We start from the raw sequence: 23,241 nt of genomic DNA on the forward strand, positions 1-23,241 counted from the left end.
CTAAGCCAATACACAGAGGTTTACACATGCCTGAATTTACTTTCCTAAAACAAATTACTCACCAAACACAGACGCACAAAATACCAGACATATTTTCACTTCCAACGACTCAGTTTAAGTTCAATAATTGTGTCCATGTCTCTGTGACCAAACAAGTTTTCACATACAATACATTTTACGATAAATTTTACACCATGATTACTGACCCTAACTCGTTACTCTTCACCAAATGATCAAGCCTGTCTAAGTACGGGGACCTTAACATTCAGTCTCTACTTCTTGAATGCAAAAGCACAGGTTGTTTAATTGTCAGATACATCTCTATTTCCCTTTACCCTAATTTAATATTTTGCAAGGCCCATTCTGTACCATATAGATTCTGAAGGTCACACTTAACATGTAATAATGCAAAACCATGATACACTGATGCCCCTGGTATATGTTGGCCTTTTTTGTAAAGTGCAAACAGCAAACAATTCACCTGTTCTAGCCAAGGTGGTGATGTGTTTCATTGTTTTCTTTTCACAGGATATTAGCAATTGGGAGTCGAAATGGCTTATGACATCATAAGGCTAGGTCATGTTTAATTCTGGTATGTGAAGTTGCTTGTAGAGGAACGCTTTCACTATCATGGATCATGGTATGAACTGGCGTGTTCAGTTTGCAACTATGATTTTTTTTATTTTATTGTAGATCCAATGTTCCACAATCATTTACTAATTGCTGTGTTGAAATTGAAGCAAATCCCTTACAGTAGAACACGCCTCGGGGACAGATATTCTGACTCTCAAACTTTTACAATTTTTTTCTGATATACCACTTGAGGGGGTTAAAAGCTCTTGGTGTAAGAAAACTTTTCACCAGCTTAGTTTTTCAAAATTTGCGAAAAATTATTTTTCTCCATTGGGTTAACACAGGGATGGCGGCCATTTTGAATTTTAAATATCGGTAAATATTGGGTTATACATGTATGTTTCTCTAGTACCAATGTCTGCATGGTGACCCCCGATTTTTATTCTTGATTTTGAAAGAGGGAATGGTTGAAAGATTACTTAAGGAAAGTTTGAGCAAAAGTTTAAGTGTTTCACTTTCAAGGCGCATATTACCTTAATATGTAGGCAGGATTTTGTATAGTTGGATGAAAACATCTATGTACATATACACACACCGCACAAGTCTTGAAAGTCAACATGTGGTGAAGAAACGGTGACACAGTTTAAATACACTTTGAACAGTATCCAAACTACACATTTTACAGCAATCATGATTTCAACAAAGTTAATTTTTCCAACCAGCGACTGCATGTTCTGTCAGCGTTAACCGTACATGCAAACAGTGGGTATGGCATTCAATATTATGTGCAAATTATTTCCAAATTTAAACTCCCATCTTTTAACTCTGTGTAAGGTGAAAATTATTCATGTGCAATCTAAATATGAAAAATATAAGATTAATACCGGTATAGAGATCACATTTACTGTTAGTTCAACTACTTCAGATGGTGCAATCAGATCAGGAAAAGGGGTGGTCAGCAGAGTTGGAGAAGAATTGCATTTTTGTTTGGCATTTTGAAGAAATGAACACTTAAGTTAGCTGTGAGTGGGACAGAGTTAAATGCGAGTTGCAGCAATAAAGGTGAGAAAGATGATATTGGAACAGAACACCATTACAAACTAGACTAGACAGTAAAGTCTGGACTGGACGGACATATTGTTTAACCTCTGACCTCATCTGTCAGAGCTGAAAATGATTGATGAAATACTCAATCGTTGAAAAAATCCTTTAGGCCCCGCTCATGTCTTCTACTCAGGAATTCCCAATATATCCTATTTGCTCAAATAGTTGCTATAACAACACAGTACCATTTCAGACAAAAGCATAAGAAGAGTATGGAAGTTTTTGCAAAACATAGATATACTTGTACATCCCGGTACATACAATGGACAACCATGGATCTTAATAGCTCCCTGTGACATACACATACAGGTTCAAAAATGAACCATGTACCCTGAATTCAGATTGGATGCTCTACCAACTGAGCTAAAGGATCAGTTCATATCGGTTTCAATCATGTCAGTTCAAAACGTTTTTTCAAAGCCCCCAAAATTTGCAGTGTAGAGACAAGCAGATGTAGTTGTGTGAGTTTTCTCATTACTTTATACAATAAATTTCCACACTACACAACACTGGGGAACCTGTCAAATTAAACAATTATATATCATATTATTAAAATATATATATCTATATTAATTAAAGGAAGAAAAAACAAAGAGAATGTGTTTTATGAGATAAAATATAATTTTTGAAACTCTACAATATTGAGTTATTGGCCCATAAAAGATACACATGACAGTTATCTGTCCTTGGGAAGTTGTACCTGTTGAGCAGTAGTACACTGCTATGGCCATTATTACACATGTACGGTAACTATCAACAGAAAACTTTCGACACTTTCATACTGAACAAAGAGGGCCAGTAACTCTATTCCCAGTGAACAGCAGAAATTTGATACAACAGAAAAGATGAAGATGAATAACTTAGAGGAACATGTATACATGTATTGGACCATGAAGAGATAGAGTATGATAAATTTAATGACAACATGATCACAAATTATTTTTGATAAACACAAAATTTGACAACAATGAAAAATGAATGCAGACGCAGACATGGAAAGAGAAATAACAGACGTTCATACAAACAGACTTTTTATAAACAATAATACTGACAGAAATACAACACGACCAACATTTAATTTGAGGAGGATTGATAGCATTATTATGTTTGTGAAGTTATTTACAGCCTGGTGAAGGATCTTTGCAAGTCTTCTACTATTAAATTGTACTTAAGTATGACAAGACAGACAGACAGACATCTTAATATGACATTGCAGTGTTAATACCCCTGTTACGAGATCTATCTGTGTCTAATATTGCAGTTTTTTAGGATGATCTGCACTGAATTACAAGACAGCAAGTCAAACCAGTCCTGTTTTACCAACCTGCACACCCTCTGTCTACAATGGTGGAGTCTAAATAAGCGATGATGATAGTGGAAACATAGCATCATTCAATAAAAGTGGAGGGGTGATAAGGGGAGTTATAGTCTTCATGCTTTTTTAACTCTCTTAACTTTGTGCCCACAATCTTACATTCTTCACTATTTTAAGGTACTAGAGTGTGCCTTGGGGACAGATATTCAGACTCTCAAACTTTTACAACATTCTTTTGGCCTCCCACTCGTGGGGGTTCATTTAGAAGCTTATGGAGTAAGTAGTTTTCATTGGCTTTGTTTTGTAAAAATCAGGAATTTGATAACACAGGGATGACAGCCATTTTGAATTTCAAATATCGGCAAGTGTTGGGTAATTTGTTCCTCTTGTACCAAAATTTGCTCGGTGACCAAAAATTTTTATCCTTGATTTTTACAGATAATGGTTGAAAGCTTGCTTGAGGAAAGTTTGAGCAAAAGTTGAATCTTTCCGTTTCAAGGCACAAACTACCTTAATCCCCAAACCACTAAAATGAAAGATTGTGCGGACAAAGTGGAGTTTTTACTGGGGATGCAGGTCACTCAGATAGGAATGAGTCTGTTTGGCAGCAAGTCGTGCAAATCAGCGCATGTCATCCTTGTGATCTAATCTTTGTGCAGCAAACTTACACATTGTGACGTACTAAGCTTTCCGTTCTCTGTAACCTAGTATAAGACAGTGAAGCACAAGAATATAAAAAAAAAATAAATAAATAATATGGTAAAAAACTCAAAGGACACGAGACTGAAAAGTTAGAAAGGCATAACTTGGAAACTAAGGCATATAACACAGGTTAAAAGGGGAAAAGGCGGTAGAATTCAAATGACTGTGCATACGATGGACTAAACTGAGCGGGACTCTTGCAACACAGAATACACAATGTTACAGAATTGTGGCATGGGTCGAATATTCAGCTGTTAGATTTGTATGTTTAAATTAACTGATGTAAATTTTTTTAAACTGGAGTTGTTGAACTGCATACACTTTTTTCTTTTGAAGAATTAGTATCCTGTGTGTTGGACTTCACGGAAAGAAATTCCTGGAGCTGTGGTTGTTTAATTCATTGTAGCACAGTCATTTCTGTTTCTTTATTTGTTGCAACAGGCAAGCGTTCTCACTTTCCTTGACAAACTTACCACAGATTAAAACATCAACAATTTTACATGACCAATTACCTTAAAACCGTAGCATATGCAGGTAATTAAAATTCACATTGAGTAACAAAATTGTAAAAACTACAATCAGTCAAAAGAATAAGAACGGCAAACAAACTAGAGTAGTCTCTGAAATGAAATGAAAAGTTGTTTGTCTGCATGAAAATCATCACAAGAAACACTGTGTCAAAATTCTCTCTATTCTTCACTGTGGATGATTTCCTCAGCCTTGTAGCAATGTCTAGTGTAACAAAAGGCTGCTGGTCTGTTTGTGGTCTGTTGCATGGACCGTCAAGGACAAAGGTCACTTCGGGTGACCTCTGCATACTGTTTTGTACATTGGTATGTCAATGTTCAGGGACACTGTGGCATTTCATCAACTATTACATGCAAGAACACGGTGACCTCTATCATGGCAAAGCAATTATTCAATCCGGCAGCAATGCAAGGTCTCGCGGCCAATTCATGTCAGACTGATGTGGTAGGCATCGGACAATAGGGAAAGGTTGTAGAAAGTGCAAAGTCAGATGAAATTCTTTAGAAGCTTTGGTTTGTGAAATTTGCACATTCATTGCTTAAATATTTCCACAAAGGACGAAATCTGGAAATAGTTAGAAACTGGAAACAGTTACAGATTATCGAAACAGCATTATAGAAGACCATACAGTCCATGCCTTTTTCCTCAACAAAAGTTCGGCGGTATGTAAACTTTCCGATAAAAAATTTGATAAAAATATGCTAGCAGCTAGTGAACATCTATTTGTACACTGTTACATTGCTTCATGTATACTATCAAAATTTTCAAACGGTACGACAAAATTGAATTGCAATGCTTTCCCACACAGCAACCTTATACTTAATAATAAATTATATTGGCTCTTTGTGACACCCGTCAAACACACAATATTAATACCAACAGTAAATATTTGACAATGGAATTGATGTATTTGATTTCAAATCTTGTTACAAACATTATTGACTTTTTGGAGATCTTTGCATTTCAAGGGCCCATAGAATTTAAAATTCAGAAAACTGAAAATTTGTCACTAACACCTTTGTAATCTGAGCCCTGGAGTATGGATACATTCTTAAAGCAGCAAGCATGCAGTGTCCCTTTATTCAGTCTGATCAATAAGATAGCTTGTGAGTGAGAAATGGTTGTAAAAGGTTGGATTCTGAGTGTCAAACTCTGCAAGTAACCCTTGTTTGCCTCAATTTCACAGGATTCACCCAAAATGTCAGGGTCAAATACAGATTTTTGGCATCCAAACCAGATGTATCAGTAATATTACAAAAAAGACAATATTACTATAACATTCAAGAAATTGCATTTGAATGATATGAAATAAATTAAGACATTTCACAGTTTTCTGTTTCAATGGAGTATTCACTCTAAATAGCACTACCCCTTTTTTTTGACATTCCATATAAAAATAAAGTTGAGAATACTGAGACAGCGGAGGACATAAATCATGTATGAAGAAAGCAAATGCACAGGTGAAAAGCAACATTCTGCAAAACACATTTTTTTATATCCACGTTCATACCTGGGCTTGTAACCAAGGTGTGTTGAATTTACAAATTACAATGAATATCTATTTTGTGAGGACCAAGATTTGACGGCTTTAATGTGGGTCATCTTTGTCCATTTACATAATTGGTAAACCAGTAAAACAAATGTTTTCTTTGCTACACAATAAGATGATGTACATAAATGCATATATTTTAATGTTCATGTAATTACGTTGCCAAAAGATTACTAATATTAAAGTTCCATAGGTTTTTATGAACACCTTGAAATTTCCAGCCTGTGTGCTGGAGGTTAATTTGAACATATAAATTCTCATGTTCTTCGATTGGCTTTGGAATACATGCTTCATGAGCTGTAAAATCCCTGTCATTACAATAATATCACCAGTCACGTTGCATCACGTCTGCTCTTACAAAAATGACAATTTCAGCAGTTTTCAGCATATCTTGCCTTCCTTTTTCAAAGAAACTACATACTTTTTTATTGCTGTAATTAGCGAAATGTAAAATTAGTCCTCTCATATCAGGTGTTTTATTTCTAACACTCAAGTTATGTTAGCCTTTGAAAACTGTTTTCATCTTGTGGAAAATAATGAGCTCTAGCTTAGAATCATAAATTATGAAAACAAAAACTTTGGTTCTATTTGTAGCATTCAGAATTGCTTTTTCACGACTACTCTGTGAAGTGGTGCATGTTAGCTTACACAAACAATACACAGAAGTCAGCCTACAGAGGTACGGTACGCAGCACGCTCACTTCAGAAAAGGAACAGAGGTGAAAACAGTTGACAGACAGAATGTATAGGAAAGAAAAAGATGTGGTGTCTTGGACGACCCTGGGTCATTCATACACATAACACCCTAAGAATACATAATCCCAGTGGGTATATATCTCCTTATTCCTTATTGCAAACGTCATATACCTGGCGTAAACTAGACTGAAAGATTCAATTGTGTACGGGTGCTCTGACATCTACCGGTACGACCCTAGCAAATTAGTGTCAGTTATGTACCGCACACAACTGAATCTTTTAGTCTGCGTGTAACCCAATTGTATGAAAAGAATAATTTATGGGAAAAATACAATGCTACAAAAAGCAGACAGCCCAGCTCTAAAATTTATTAGTCTGCAGATGGCTGAGATATGGGAATATTTTGTAACATTTCTATTTTGTTAAAATCACATATTGTACGATGCCTGGTAAAACAGAGGGTTTGCTAATTTACATAACAATGTGTAATTTGAATATTCCTTTATTGTGTAATTATTAACATTATTAATAAATACCCTTGTGGAGAACCCTGACACACACACATATATATATATATATATATATATATATATATATATATATATATATATATATATATATATATATATATATATATATATATATATATATATATATATATATATATATCACCATAAGTAACAGATGAATATTGCTGAAGGAGCTTAAAAGGGTAAACAACAACTCAAGAGTAATTGTCTTGTATACAACAAACATTTTTTCAAAGGAGCATTGCAAAGCTTTTGAGTTGCTTCAATCCTGTGTGACTACTGTCGGATTTATCTTCATATTATTTTTATGAGAGATGTTGATTTTCTATGTGTTCTAGTCTTTGAACATACTTGTATGGTTCGAATATGATGAAAAAGAGTGCTTTCGCTGTATCCTGCTCTATACACTATCTGCCTGATTTCTTTTGTTCACATATTGTATGAGGGATTCTCTGTCTGTTTGTGAACACTTACCTTGTTTGTGAGATCATCTAGAGATTGAAATGATGTGACAAAAGCATGTGCGTGGGTTCCTTTGACAGGGATGTTGAACAGCTTTCCAGCAAGGACATTGCTGGTACCATCAAAGCCTGGAAAAGACATTCAACAGTAAACACACTGTGGTGAAACTTTCATGGCCGATACAAAAATACAGTTGCAAGCATAAAACCATAAAGTTAGAGGCTTTTGGATCAGTAGGGGTAATTAAGTTTTGCAACCTGCAGTGCAATGATAGCCTATATGGTAATTAATTTCAAAATACAATCAAGTTAGAATGTATGTCAGTGTTACATTTTGTCAAAGCCACTCTTAAAATCTTTATATTTATGCTATACTTGAGCTTTTTATCACAAAATTTCATGAACAGACGCTGTGTTCACCTTTTCAAGAAAACCAAGTCTTTCAGAACAGAGTTGTTACAGACATTGGTGGCTACAAAAATATAAAGAATGTAAAAGATCGGTAAACATATATGACATTATTTGATCTCCAATCCAAAATTTTGCATAGTGATTCCTAAGTTTTCCTCAAGAAAAATTGAATGCTTCCATTAATGGGTATTTACAATTCCCCTTGCCATCAAAAGACGCACATCTGTCTTCACAGATCTGAGATGTCAATACAGCCAAAAAATCTGTCCTTAAACTGATTCATAAAGCACACTGGGCTAGAGTGGAACAAATCCCTGGCTGTGGGTCACTACATGCAATGCCTGGCTATGGGTCACTACACGCAATCCCTGGCTATGGGTCACTACACGCAATCCCTGGCTATGGGAAACTACATGCAATACCTGGCTATGGGTCACTACACGCAATCCCCCACTATGGGTCACTACATGCAATCCCTGGCTATGGGAAACTACATGCAATACCTGGCTATGGGAAACCACATGCAATCCCCCACTATGGGTCGCTACATGCAATCCCTGGCTATGGGAAACTACATGCAATCCCCGGCTATGGGTAACTTACATGCATACAAATGCCAAATTAAAACAAAAGTAATCCATACCATTACAATGTAGCCGTTTCATTTCTTATGATGGTTGCGAGCACCAAACTCTGATTTCTTAAAACATTTCATGAAAGTTCTCAGTGCAATATCAGTGAAGTCCACCTGAAACCAAACCTGTCCACACAAAACATCTTTCATTTTCCTGTCTGTTATGTCAAGCACACCACCAAAGCAATCGAAATGCCAAGTGTATACATGTGTGCATCATTCCACATGCTGTACTCACCTCCTATATAGCAATACTTGGATGCTGAGAGTCCACCATCAGGTCCCTGGGCTCTTCTCAAACCAAACTCAAGCAGTTTCTTGTCTGGCCCTGCAGCCATTCGAAAACGAGCTGCATTCGTTGCTACCAGGCTGCAAAACAATAAAGTTTGCATTGCATATTACACCACCACAGATGAAGAGTACCATACAAAGATCTTCTCAAATGAACAGACTGACTTCTATGTCAGGTCATTTCCGAGTCAAACAAATTTGAAACAATGAGACATCAGAGGTTCATATACCCTGGTACCTATGGAGGAAAGTATTTCTGGTAGAATGTTTCAGAAAATAAAAACCAAACTTAATCCTTTTCCTGCAAAGTTCATATTTCACCGTCAGGTCAAGTTTGTTCAATTTTTTGCTTATTTTTCTTGAGGAAAACTTTAGCTAGGAAATCACATGAATATGTCCCATTCGGTCCATTGTAACATAAATGGAACATTTGAAGGTCCCAGAAATCATAGACACTGTAAATATGATTTTTATGGACTAAAGCTGTCGGAACAGACCAAGCCAAATGGGTGGAAATACGTATGGTTTTGGTTCAATACCGCCTTTTTACTGACTTGGCAGATGAGGAAGTGATACTGTCTAGCAGGTAAAAGATTAGACTTAAAGGAGATTGTCACACTTTGCTGACAAAAATTATTCCTTACCTGGCATAGTTGACTAATGTAAGCAAAGTTGTTTCAAGCAATTGCACAATTGGTAAAGGTCCTTCAATTCTCAGTAAGGGAACCCTGGGGAAAACCACCGATCCTTCTGGGATGGCATAGACAGAGACTTGGCCAATTTCAAGGTTTTGTAAATATGAGAAAAAGTCTTCTTCAATGTGAGGAGGCATGATTTTTCGAAGGTAGTTGATATCTGAAAAGAGAAACAAAGAACGTCAGATATTGAAGCTCAATTATGCGATTTCATAATGCTGGTATATCAATGATGGAGAAAAGTCAACACTGAAATTGAAACCTGATTTCTGAACTGATTCGATCCCAATTATAACTTATATGTATAGTAAACTACACAACCTCTTGCAAACTCAATCTGAACCCCAGGGAACTCAATCTGAATCTGAATTAGGTTTTGATACGCTCCCTCCAGCTGATGTTACTTCTATTAGCATGTATTTCAGGTATGCTAAGGTAGTAATATTTAATCCTCAATATTCAATCCTACTTAGGATTAATCAGTTTGATGTAGAGACCAACACAAACACAGCCAACAGATGGTGATAACTTTACTGTTTCAAATACAGTGACAATCACGATGGTGACACCACAATGTAATTCCAGCCAAGATGAAGTTTACTTCTGTGTCATTGAACCATACCAATTGTAACTCAATGGACTATCAACAAGTCTGTGATCATATACTGTAACTGCATATATGTGTGTACACAGGATTGTAACTAACAAAATACAAGGACATGTGCGGCAAGAGAAGTCATAGCTCTGCATGACAGGGCTGTGTATCACAAGCTTTAGGCCTGCTTCTACAGGTCTATAGCCGGTAACACATAACCCTGTATGCAGAGCTACACAAGTCACACACAGCATTGTACATGTAGCATGCCTGAACGAAACCGATTTCATCCAAACTGAGCTGGGATGCAGAAAATGGTTGGCAGCCAGCAAAAACAACCAGCTGTCAGTTGCCCACTGTTAAAATTTAGTTTTAGTCAGGACATTTTGCATAAAATTAATGTGCACAGACACTACTCATAGCCACCTTTACTTTATTTTTGCCACCTGTGACCAAATTTTTCTACATCCCTGCTGAGTATGTGTGTCCACTGTATATCAATCATCCCTTGCAGCCAAGAGAGATCCCATGCACTGTGCACAGTACAAGTTTTAATTTTCAAGTCGTGAACCGGTATAAGTAACGCTAAGTGCAACTCAATTTTGTGGCCTAGTGCAATTGCTGCAGTGGAGTCAGAATTCACAACGCAAATAATGTCGGTGCTTAGCATAAATAACCAGTGTCTTATCAATAACAGCCGGGTTTTTGTTCACGGTCTATGAGAAAACGAAAGTGAAAGAACGACGGTGCATCTTAAAAATTACTTTCGTTTCATGTTCCCATTATTTCGAACAATCAACACGAACATGACTAAACAGCGTATTGTCTTTACAATAACCAGTGGCCTATTTTTGGTTAAATATCTGAAGACGAGTGAGCTTAAGTAAACTGCTCGTTACATGTTACTTCAATATTTGCCGAATGATTTTGCGATTTGACTACTGCCACCAAAGTGTTATGCGGGGTCACGCATAGTTGCACTGTTTTATTTTAGCCTAGTCAGACTCACCTGTTTCAGTGAACGTGTAGTTGTTCAAGAACTTCAGGCATTCATTCAGGCCTGCGAAAATCGTGAATTCTCCCTTGAAAGGGCTCTTGCGGAAATACAAATCAAAGACTGCGATATCCGTGCGTTTCTCGCTCTTCCAATGAGCGTAAGCCATTGTGATTTGGTACAGGTCGGTAAGAAGGGGCTGAACGACACCATTTTGGTCTTCACTGGATGACAATGTACTCGGAGTGCGTCTGATTTCGACTGGTCCGTCGTTTACCGAATTCATGCTTACAAACTCACCACTTCGGCAATTGAATGAGAACTTTGTGTAGGCCTCGTACTGACAGCACGTCTTCACAACACTTTGGGGACAGCCCACTGTGTGCACCCGGTCCGACTTGTGAGACTGCCGTATATCATAGGCTTGAGGCAAATAAAAGGTATCACGCCATTTTTGCTCCGTCAATTCAACTTCTTTTTTATATTGTTTATAGATAATTACTCCAAAAGAAATTTAATACGGTATATTTAATATTAAAATTATTCTATTTCATATTTTTCAATGTTTTATATGGTCTCAATTTGCACATTTTGTTTTTCTCTTATTCGAATTTGTGACGACAATATACAGTAAAATAGATCCCAAATAACAGCGCCGCCGCCGGCCACTAGGTGTTTTCATTTTCTTTCTTTTACTGATTGACAAAAGATGCTGAACTGCGGAATAAGAGGTGCACACACGATATTATTTATAGAAGAAATAGCATATAAATTCAGCAGCGTATATGGTCTACTAGTATTATTTTCAATCAATTACAGAATATGTTGACTCGTCTACACAGATTTTAGAGAACTAGGAAACCTGTGCTGATAATTCAGATAATTGTAGGATAGTAGGCTGAACGAACGAGCTGGGGAAAAGTTCATGATGGTTATTTTCAATTCACCTATCTAAGGATTAAAATTTTTAGAGTTTGTCTTTTACCTCATAGGCTGCAAGCGAATTGTTTAGTCAGAGCACGGGACTAATTCATCAGCGTTTGTACCTGAGTCTCATTGACTGCAGAAACATTGAGAACATGTAACTAATTGCAGATGTAGGTCACTAGTGAACAAGCATTTATTTTTAAGAGAGCCATATTCCTAAGGAAAGTTCTTAATTTGATTCATTTTTAAATGCATCAGTGGCCAGGATATTTTAGATGCATAGATCTGAGCCGACTTGAATTAATCCAAATCTGGTCGGGTCAATGGAACCCGCTGGAGAGCACCCATAATGACGTTCATGAGAGAGTTTGCAAATTGTGAATTCGTGGCTACACTTTGCCAAATAGTGAAAAACTGAGCCTGCTGAATTACCAAAGGATTTTTTTATAAAAATTACACGACATATATGACCTAGGTGCTAGTTATAAAAGGTTTACAAAATTGACAATACTGGAAGGTTGAAATATTCCATCAAATAAAACTGTTAATCTCTGAAATTTTTGATGTAATAACGGCATATTTGGTGAAAAATAAAATAATCAATTTATTCACATATTTTTCACCTAAATTATAATCGTCACTGTTCTAATTTTTACTTTTGTATTATTGTACGATGAAGATAAGAACATTTCATTCACCGCATGAATTTGAAATGAATGGTGTTATTTATTGATTTTAAGTGATTTTCGTGAAAACTGTGACTTTTCATCGTATATTTGTAGAAAATCAGGTACGATTACCCCATCTGTCTATTTAATATTTGATTATTCTAATATACCAGAAGTCGTAAATCCTTTATGCAAAAGTATAACAATAGCTACAATTTTTCTGATCATATACCCTTAAACAAACAATGTTACAAACATAAAAATTTTTGACTCTTTTCAGTATTTTTGCTTTTAGTATGAACTCCTATCTCTTTTTTTACATCTAATTATGTAAAAATATTCAGTATTCAGCCTGTCAACAAAATCTACATATGTATCATGCGTACTATTAGTTGCATTTCATATACATCGGAATGTCAATATACCATAAGTCTGCTGCATATTAATCTTCAGGCTGTGTGAAGAAGTATTTCAACGTGATTTTCTAAAACTTAACAATAAGAGAATGATGTTGATAGGCAATTGAAATGTTGAAAACAAATCAAGTTCAACATACCTACTGATCATTCACATCTTTGTTGCACTCTATGGACATTGTATTCATTGTAAAATGACAAATACAGGTAGCCATATCGGAATTGAAGTAAACTGTACTATTACATTCAAGGAGATGCACTCTTTTTGTGTACCATAGTCAACATTTTTGTGAACACTGATACTATTGTTCATTTTGGCCATTGTCTATTGATAATTATCAAGTCTCCTGGTGTTCGACGTTTTGCTCTTCGGCCTGATCTTGTGTACAAGTATGTTTCACTGTCATAAGCGTCATATGACCCAAACTCCTGTTCAACTACATCTCTGTCACTGTCACTATCGCTATGCAGTGACAGGGACACTGCCCGTAGGCAGTAACAGGGCATGCAGTAGCTGCATTAAATTTGATAATTTTAACAATATTTGTGTTCGGTTTATACAACTGCACTCTTGTTCAACTCATTACAGCAGCACTATGAACTGTCTTGTATTCAGCTTTATATATATATATATATATATATATATATATATATATATATATATATATATATATATATATATATATATAAAACACACTCACCCGGACACGTGATATGTTTGTGATCACACTGGGATACTTCCCTGTGTGCAAAATTAAATAGACTTAAAGTTCCATTAGCTGTATCTTCTGGCGATTTTTCCGTTAGTTTTGATTGAAATGATCACTGGCTCATGTTGAAGAGTCTGTCAAATAACAGAGAATCGCATATTATTCGGAAACATTACGTGCCCGACAAATAAATAACATGTGATTTTACGACGAAAATTTCAATTTTTGTCCGGACAGAAATACAAACTCTGTTGACACGCGGATTCCAACGTAGGCATTCTTCTGCACCTGCGCGAGCCATTTACAGCAATTTCAAAATAAATATTCATTACTTATGCCCGGTACTTACGTCGTAGTCCATTGTCCGAACACGTTGCGTAGCCAGATGTCTGGCAATCCACGACGCAATAAAGGTGAACTTGTACATCTCGCGTGATCGCGGCGTCACCATATCTGCGTTCTCCCCAGCACGCTGAGCATGCCAGACGTCAACAAACGAGCTCGGAAGGGCAACACGTTTGGACAAAAATTAGCAGTTTTGTGTGGCTATAACATCACTAATCATGTTTGTTTCTTCGTAAAACAACATTTTGCAACAAATATGAGCCTCCAACATGGAATTTTCCGGGGTAAAAAAATGGTCAAAAGTTACAAATAATGGCCCTTTAAAAATAAACAAACAGTCTCGATATAATTCAAGTAAACGTGAATAAATTCTGTTAATGATATGACACTTTAAATCTGAGGTTTTTTCCGCCATGGTAGCCGATACCTTGTAAGTAGTTCATAATTACGTCATCTATTTCTGTTCGGTTGAAGAGATTATCATCATGTCGTCCACTCTTACATCTAAGTAAACCTAGTGGCTACTCAATTACTACATAATAATACCCCGGGCGTGATTACCCTTATCTATATTCAAGCAGACTGAAATTCGTAATACAGTACACGTCTAATGATTCTTGCAAGGTCAACGCAACCATCTCATGGTGGCGCTAGAGAGAAACGGAGCAGTCGAATTTAGTTTGTATAGAGATACAACATAAATATCCTTGCTTTGCGATCTTCATTTTCCACCTCCAGCAAAGACCGGAAAAAATATACCAGCAGTTTTTCACTGATGATGTGAAGAAGATATATTATAGTCGTTATCAATAGTCGACTTAATACCTCTCTTTGATATAGTTGAATCCCAAAATTTCAATATGCAAACCTTCCACCCTTGTTTGCCCAAGAAATCGTTACAAAACCCGTGCTAACATAAGATAAAAGACAACAAATGTTGGCAGTATAAATATTTATTAGCAATAAATATCATGATAGTCAAACGTATTGAAATAAAATAAACCATAGCCAGAAGAAACCTAAGCTGAGACCAAGGCACCCCTACCCCCGCCCCTACCCCTGGGGAAGGACATTTGTATGACCCCTATGGTTCAGCTATGCTTTCCGTGTGGGCGATTGTCTAACAGATATCTGTATATCTCTCTATCTATATCGGCACCAGATCACAAGAAGAGTTCATCGAATCAGAATCAAATGTTCGGTAATGGTAAAATCTGATTAGTGTTTGGTTGATATGGTATACTAAGTTGCATAATTATTTAATCAGAAATCAGATATTCTTCGAATGACCGCGTCAGATCATTTGTATCTTACGATCAAAGAAACATATGACAGATTGTGAGGTCACTTACCAGCATCAGGACAATGGCATTGACCTTTTGCATATTTAATGAACTCTCACAATTAGAGACAAAATTTGGATTGACTCAATCAAAATTAATAGAACTTGCTACGCAAATTGAAGATACAACGATACAAAGCTGGTGAAACTTGCTATATGTATGCTGATAATACAATTTTATAACAGTGGTAAAGAACTTTTAAATTCTTGTTCTGACTGTGAGTTTCTTGGGCGTGAAATGTAATACTAGATTTTTTGACTACGTGTGTGACGGCTGTGGTGTTGACTTCATCAATTAATTCGCTGATACGGACAGCTGATTAGCAAGTTGGCAATATTTGTGGAGCAGTTAGAGTGGTATTATACACTGGTTGGCGAGGAGATAAGGAGGACTTGTAGGTAGTAAAGAAACCATAATTCAGACGGTTTGGAGTCGTCACACAGTCAAAATTAAAAAAATTACTTGCAGTAATACAGAAAGAAGTCAGACGGTTTAGAGTTGAAATCTTTATTTGCAATATCACAGTCAAAATTATTAAAATAAAATAAAATGTTGCACAAAGAACCCCACCCCTCCCCACCCAGGGGACTGACTGCTGTGCCGCGTGACCTTACTCAGCTCAGTTTTACCATCGCCTCGATTGAACAACGGGATTGGCAAAATCCCTCGGACTAGCGATTACGCTCCAACAGGCTTAATGACAAATAGGCGCCAATGTGACGCGTTTTCTCTTAGCTTTCTACTCATTTTTATGCAATGCAAGGAAAGTAAGTATACTTGGGGACTTTTATATCTTGCAAGGGATGGAACAAAAAAGGGAGAAATCTGTAGAACAGAATTTGCTTCAAACGTGTTTTCAGTTGTATTAAATTTTGCACACGAATTTTCACCTGAGGGTCGACCTAACAAAAGCGTGTAAATTTTGAAAAAGGGAATATGCATGCAATACAAAATCAGATCAGGAAAAATAATTTGTCTAATTTTGGAATGCAAAAGAAATATCTCCGCATTCTGACCAACCCTCCTAAGATCTATTGATCCGTCCATGGGCTGCTATTACACTCAATGTTTTAGCAGTGATAAGGAAAAAAGTCTTCTTACTGTATCTCTTTTGTAAATGTAATACTAAATTGAGAAAAAACACTGTCTTAGGGAGTGTGTTTCAGACGTTGGGTTAAAAGCTACGAATAAAAAGGACTGTGCCACTCCAACAATTTTTTTCAAGGTGCTACCGTCGCTGCTGCTGCTAAGGTAGCATACGCCTCAAAAGTGAAAGACTTAAACTTTTGCTCAAACTTTCCTTAAGTAATCTTTCAACAATTATCTTTCAAAACCAAGAATGAAAATCGGGGATCACCGTGCAGACTTTGGTACTAGAGAAACAAATAACCCAAGATTTACCGATATTTAAAATTCAAAATGGCCGCCATCCCTGTGTTAACCCTACGGAGAAAAATAAAATTTCAGAAATTCGAAAAACTAAGCCGGTAAAAAGTTTTCTTACACTAAGAGCTTTAAAATGAACACCCACAAGTGGTAAGCTTATATCAGAAAAGAATTGTAAAAGTTTGAGAGTCCGAATATCTGTCCCCGAGGCGCGTTCTGGCTTAAGGTAGCCTAGTATGCACCTCGAAAGTGAAAGACTTAAACTTTTGCTCTAACTTTCCTCAAGGAATCTTTCAACCATTCTCTTTCAAAATCAAGAATAAAAATAGGGGCTCACCATGCACATTTTGGTTACTAGAGAAACAAATTACCCAAGATTTACCAATATTAGAAATTCAAAATGGCCGCCATCCCTGTGTTAACTCTATGAAGAAAAATAAAAAAATTGAACTTCGAAAAACTAAGCCGGTAAAAAGTTTTCTTTCACCAAGAGCTTTAAAATGAACCCCCACATGTGGTATATCAGAAGAGAATTGTAAAAGTTTGTGAGTCCGAATATCTGTCCCTGAGGTGTATTCTACCTTAAGAAGAGGCAGTTTTCTCTTCGTGCAGTAATGGTTTACATGATGTCCTCCGTTTCGTGTATTATAGTAGAAATGTAAAAAGTCATGAAAAAAGACGAATCTATCGATAAATGCCCCAAAACGCCCAATTTAAAATATACTGTTACAGTTATTAAATTCACCATCCACTGAGTTTCCGTTTTCCAAAATTGTATTGGCATTATGAGCCATACGTACAATACACATAGACCTCGCTAATAGAATACTTATAAATGGAGGAATGAGTCACATCGCTCGAAGTCACGATTTTAACAACCAGGGATCGGAGTTTTCAAAGAAGTCATTTTACTGCGTGAGGCGCGCGTATCCCTCAACCATGCACTTATATAATTATATCATCTTAATTGATACGTTTGACCTAATTCTATTCAATGTACTTTACACAGCAAATATTTGCTTTGGCGATATATTAAAGAAGTGTTGCTGTATAGACATTCCTGTTGTAATTTACTTCATATTTGATATATACGTGCTCATATACAGTACTTCGACTTTTAGTTCCCTGTCCCTGTGCGATTTAAAAACCCTGTGGTATAGCGTCGCCGGGTGTGCCAGCCGTGGTGTATCGCGAATATACCACAGTTCTTTTCTCGTCTCGACCAATCAGATCGCTGTATTTGCGCCATCAATATACTGGTATGATATAATGTGCATTATACCCTCCTTTAGATCAGATGTTTGGCTCCAACGATATCATCCCACTGTGCCTTCAATCTGTGAGCAACTCGAGTTGGATTTTTGTTGCATTTTCAGGGCATCCCCTGTTGTTTTATATAACGCCAGGTTCCCAGCTGATCAGTCGAAAAGACATCTTGATATTGATCGCTTTACCTGTATTACCCCGTGCACAGGTCAAACAAACTATATTGGCATGGCGCACCATGCTACTCAATCTATCATGTGCACCCCGTGTTTTTGAAAAGATTAAACATCAAGCTAGGGTAACTTCAATCAGATCGCGATATTAAAAACTGCCTCAGCCCCCCAGCTACAGTAATAACTTCTACAAGAACGATTGCATCAGACGTATGCGGGTAATGAAACAGTCTGCAACACATTTCCCATGCCGAAACAAGAAGTATAAATTTCATACGAGCGCGATCCATCTACGCAATACTTGGCAGATGTGTAGGAAAGCGGCTTAAATTCAGCATGAATTGACATTAAAAAATCTCCCTGCTTCGATGCACCCCGTCCTTGCTGTAAGGAAAATGTTTCACATGAAGTGCAGCTCGAAAAGTGGTGGCTACCTCTCCATTATAAGCTTATTTTAGCAACTGCAGTACTTTGAATTACATTAGCAGCGTTTTTATCAGAGAACTGGAATTAAAATTGAGTAAAACGCTTACCGTTCACGGTGGTGCAGAATTCTTAAATCGTACAGGTAACTGTATTTCTTAAAGTGGAATCGTGCCATTTTGCCAGTTTTACGACAATCGTTCATTAACCTTTCAATTTAAAAAAAAATACTTCAATAGCATTCTCATCGAGTGGGAACACATTGTTAATTGTAAACCCAGCAAATGTGACGTCGACGGCCGTTCTCAGCGCTTGTATTCGTAATTTTAGATATTGGCATGATATGTCAACACACATATTATCATATAGCCATAATTGATGATTTTCAAAAAATGAGGCTACAATGGGCAGCGTATACTTACGATCGGCAGGTATGGTTTATTCACAGGGCTATCCATCGCTTTCGCGCGAGCAGAACTTCGGTATCGGCTGAAGCATATCGCCATTTTATCTTCGAATGCTCACTGAGGTTCTACCCATGTAACATGTGTAACTTGATGTCTGCATGATAATCCTTACAATTGCACGACTGTGTTCGCCTGCAAAGAAAACCCGCTGTTCCACGTACCCCTAAAGAGAATTTCTACTTGCTCGGTCGACCAGCTGCATGCCACTAATTTTCTTCTGGGTTACGAAAACATTCATGCTAAAAGCAACTTCAGAGAGAACTTCGGAAACTATGGGGGACGCGCCTAAGGGTGTCTGAGATTAATGCATATTAAACTTTCGAAGCCCATTTTTTTTTCTTTCCGTGGAAAGGTTCAACCTTACATTTATTTTACCAAACCTAATGCTCTACATAAGAACGCGAAATCTGGTTGCAAGATTACGTGTCTTTTCAGCTCGTCTCGCTGTCCTTTGCGCGTGCGCTGTGAGATTTTTGTGAGATTTTTGTACATGGTCAAAATAGCCATCTTGCAATAGCAACACATAATCGATATGTCTGCCTCTATGGAAGGGATAGAAACGGCAAATTTGAAAGCTTGTTTTTTTCGAAAAAGAGGCAAGATGAAGTAATCACGGAAAACCACAAAGAAGTCGGAGCAATCTAAGAGTTTTGAAAACCCTGGACATGTGCGACTGACAACAAAAACGTTGAATGCTGACAGTCATTAAAATACAAAAATATAACAAATGAGAACAATGAAAGGAAAAAAACATTCGACACACAGTCAGGGGAGAACCATTTGTCTTCTGGGGGATGGGGGAATGGTATGTCAGCAATTTTTTTTCTCGTCGGCGTGATAGCATCGTTTCCTGTCGTCAGGTCCGCATCAAATTATTTTTGCCGTATGCAGAGGAAGTGCAAATTTTTTCTCAGAAACCAGTTTGTTAAGATTCAGTTCATAATTCTACCAACATGTCACTGATTTAAATCCTAACCTTGATATTACTTGAAGTGTTCTGTGTAAGTGGAAATAACAAAATATGGGAGAATCAGATTAACCAATTTGCTGATTTCAGCACATTGGCGACAATTTTATTATTTCTGTGCGTCGGACAATATTTTCCTTAAACCAGTATCAAATTATTTTTCTCCTTCACCTGCGGACAATTTTTTTCCAAAAATCTTCCACTCCCCAAGAAATCAAAAATCCTCCCTTCTACATATGTTCGAGAAAAACGAAGCCACCAGCATAAGATTTTTCTCGACATTATGCGAACACCACAGCTGCAAAAATATACTCTTACCTTCTTTACCTATACAATCACATGTTCACCCCCTGATTGTACATCCGGGTCAAACAATGGAGGTGCTTTCTAACAGGTTCGTAGGTGGTATTGGGACAAAGAATTACAGTAACTCTGTATGTTATAGCACTTCTACGAATCTAATAATTCTTTGAATTTCAGGCAGGTCAAATAAAGTCTCTACATGTTTACCAAAGCAGACATTTTACAACTGATTGGTTTGTTTGCTTAACGAGCTGTCAATAATTACGAAACTATCAAAAAATGTAAATTGTACATGATTGTGACTTAACTATTACATCAAAAAGAATGATGTCTACGAAATAATCATATATTAGGGATAGTTGTGCTCTTGACCCAAACTGTAGCAGGCTTTCACACACACTGATCAAATAATTTATTGTGAAGCTAATGTTAGTTCACTTCTTGGTGGCGCAATATACGATTGAAAATGGCCAGTCGGTTAGGTACATCTGTATTAGACAGTGTTCATGTGGTAATCACGTCATAGTTGTCAAGGCTGTTTGAATTGCGAGAAATCTCGTGCCAGGCCAGGTTTTGCCTGGAACTAAATTTCGCAGCATATCTCATTCATTATCGATGCTTTGCTTGGGAGAAAAAGTAAATTTGTTTCTGACCTGTCACATCTGGCAAATGTGATGCGGCGATTTGATTGTGTTTTTATTTTATTTTCCCCGGCCACTTCAGTAAGAGGTAGTCTAGTCGTATGAACTGGCATCGTTTGGGGTTTGCCTCAACTGCATTTTCTGGGATAGGATGGACACGACATAACGGCAGCTCAACAAATGGAGTTCCTTCTAGATTTATTGTTGTGATATTGTGAATAATTTAGGTTGTGTGTCAGCCAGTTAAGCGTAACTGCCGGCTCCCCGTCATAGATGCCGATAAAATCCCTATTGGGGACTGAAATATACATGTAAGCGAAACTTAATGATACTTTGGTTTCATACGGTGATTGATAAAGACAGCACACGATTACGACTCAGATTCTTGTGGTAAACATCAGCTCTTTTGCTAGCTCAAATGTGCACATGTCTCCTAAGTCTGTCTTTTTACCTGTCACGTTTTTTTCGACACACCTGTAAACGTTAACAACTCATTTCTTTTCGTTTTATGCGCGTTTGTTCATCTTCTCTCACCTTTCGGGCAAATAATACATAAGATATTGAAAGAAAAGTTGATTTAAATGGTGTTGATGTTGACGTTGAAATTCTCTGCCCCTAATGATTGGTGGCCACTTCCCGCGAGCAACTAACGACGATGACTTGTTGGACGTTGGGCACACCAAGTGCTTGTTCAGCATTCGGCGGGGTAAGAGAAGACGTCACCACTCTGGGTGTTCGAGATTCCTGTCGGCCTTCCCCAAACGGTCGGCACAAGGTGGCTAATATCTCTGAGTACGCCTTCCGGAAATTCCTGTTGCAGATCCCGTAGAGAATTGGATTGACCACTCCGCCGACGTGGATTAGCGGATAGAGCAACATGGAGGCATCGGGGTCCGGCGTGACCTGCAGTGAGGCAGAAATGTTGATCAGCAGGACAAACGGCAAATATCCAACAAGAATGAGGGCGAAGATGCCAGCGAGTGCGTAAATCATGCGAACTACGTGACGGCTTGGGCCCTTGTTGTTGCTCTGACCGAGGCCGGGATGATTGGAATGGGTCTCCACCTGGCGTCGCATCTTTCTCACCCAGCGAAAGGTAAGCGAATAGCAGACGACAACTATGGCACAAGGGATGTAGATCAGAGCCGCGGTGATCACTTGACTCAGAGAACCGCGGCAGACGTAAGTCGGCGGTGCGTACTGGGAAAAACCTGGCGACAGGTAGCCGGGACTGCGCACCGCGGCGGGGAAACACCAAACATAGACGACAGACAGCGTGACAGTAACCTTGTTCGTAAAAGATCGGTATCTCAACTTGTGGACAACGTAGATGTAGCGGTTAACCGCGATGAAGGCAGATAGCCAGAGAGACGTGCTCAACAATAACGGATGAAGGAGGTTATGGATGATGCAAAACGTTTCGCCTAACCGCCATCCCTCGTTTAAGAAGGCATCGACACTCGGCAATGAAACAAATACAGCGGCAAATATGTCAGTTGTGCTCAAATTGACCAGATATACGTGGGCTGGAGTCCGCAGTTTTTTCTTGAGAAAGACACTCATAATGAATAGCACATTACCCAATATGGTCAGCACGGCGAATATCACCTCGATGGACGCTGAAAACAGCGTTACACTGGGCGAAGGAAATCTAATTGAAAAAGTGAAATTGTCACCGCTTTCCGTTGCCCAGGTAATATTCAAACCCTCCATCTCGAACTTCTGCGCAAAGTATGATTAAATATTCAACCACCTTATCTTCTTTACGGGATCGCCAGACAAACGAGAGGCTGGGTCTATTGCTAAATTCTTCGATGCGGAAGGGCGCACACGTTCACTCGCTCCAGAATGTGGACGTACGCTGTCCGCCAATGCAATCACTACGCCCGAAGGAGTTTCGCGTAGGGTTCGTTTTTATCATCTTTCCAAGAAGGCACGTATTGATGCGCGGTTTATCCTCCAAAGATAAACCCTATACGCAGGAAGAGCGGCCAGTCACGATCCGCCTTTAAAGTTAGGCGGGTACAGAACGACGAATGAGAACATCGTTACCATGTCATCCTGGAAACACTGTACCACCAATAAAACTTGACGTATCAGATGATGAAGGGACAGTGTTCTCTTTGGC

At 37.9% G+C, this 23,241-nt stretch overlaps 2 protein-coding genes across 3 annotated transcripts in view; both read right to left on the reverse strand.

Moving 5' to 3' along the window:
- The window catches only part of LOC139115611 (nicotinate phosphoribosyltransferase-like), a 29,336-nt gene extending 17,820 nt beyond the window's left edge, over positions 1-11,516 (reverse strand). Inside the window, exons 1-5 of one of the 2 annotated variants that reach the window (XM_070677868.1) lie at positions 11,094-11,516; positions 9,439-9,649; positions 8,742-8,872; positions 7,472-7,587; positions 3,661-3,696 (exon numbers count right to left, since the gene is read on the reverse strand). In XM_070677868.1, coding sequence (XP_070533969.1) covers positions 3,661-3,696; positions 7,472-7,587; positions 8,742-8,872; positions 9,439-9,649; positions 11,094-11,364 — 765 coding nt within the window. In that variant the 5' untranslated portion in view covers positions 11,365-11,516. The remainder of the gene's footprint in view (positions 1-3,660; positions 3,697-7,471; positions 7,588-8,741; positions 8,873-9,438; positions 9,650-11,093) is intronic. The other variant, XM_070677870.1, reaches the window with a different exon arrangement.
- A 10,212-nt stretch (positions 11,517-21,728) lies between these two features.
- Positions 21,729-22,826, reverse strand: LOC139116634 (melatonin receptor type 1A-like). Its single transcript, XM_070679230.1, has one exon. It carries the CDS (start codon positions 22,824-22,826, stop codon positions 21,729-21,731), a length of 1,098 nt encoding a protein of 365 aa, XP_070535331.1.
- Between the last annotated feature and the right edge of the window lie 415 nt (positions 22,827-23,241).

Source organism: Ptychodera flava, chromosome 17, assembly GCF_041260155.1.
Source record: "Ptychodera flava strain L36383 chromosome 17, AS_Pfla_20210202, whole genome shotgun sequence".
NCBI lineage: Eukaryota > Metazoa > Hemichordata > Enteropneusta > Ptychoderidae > Ptychodera > Ptychodera flava.

Coding starts and splice junctions, on each gene's coding strand:
- LOC139116634 (XM_070679230.1), bottom strand. CDS start 22,826: ATGGAGGGTTTGAATATTACCTGGGCAACGGAAAGCGGTGACAATTTC.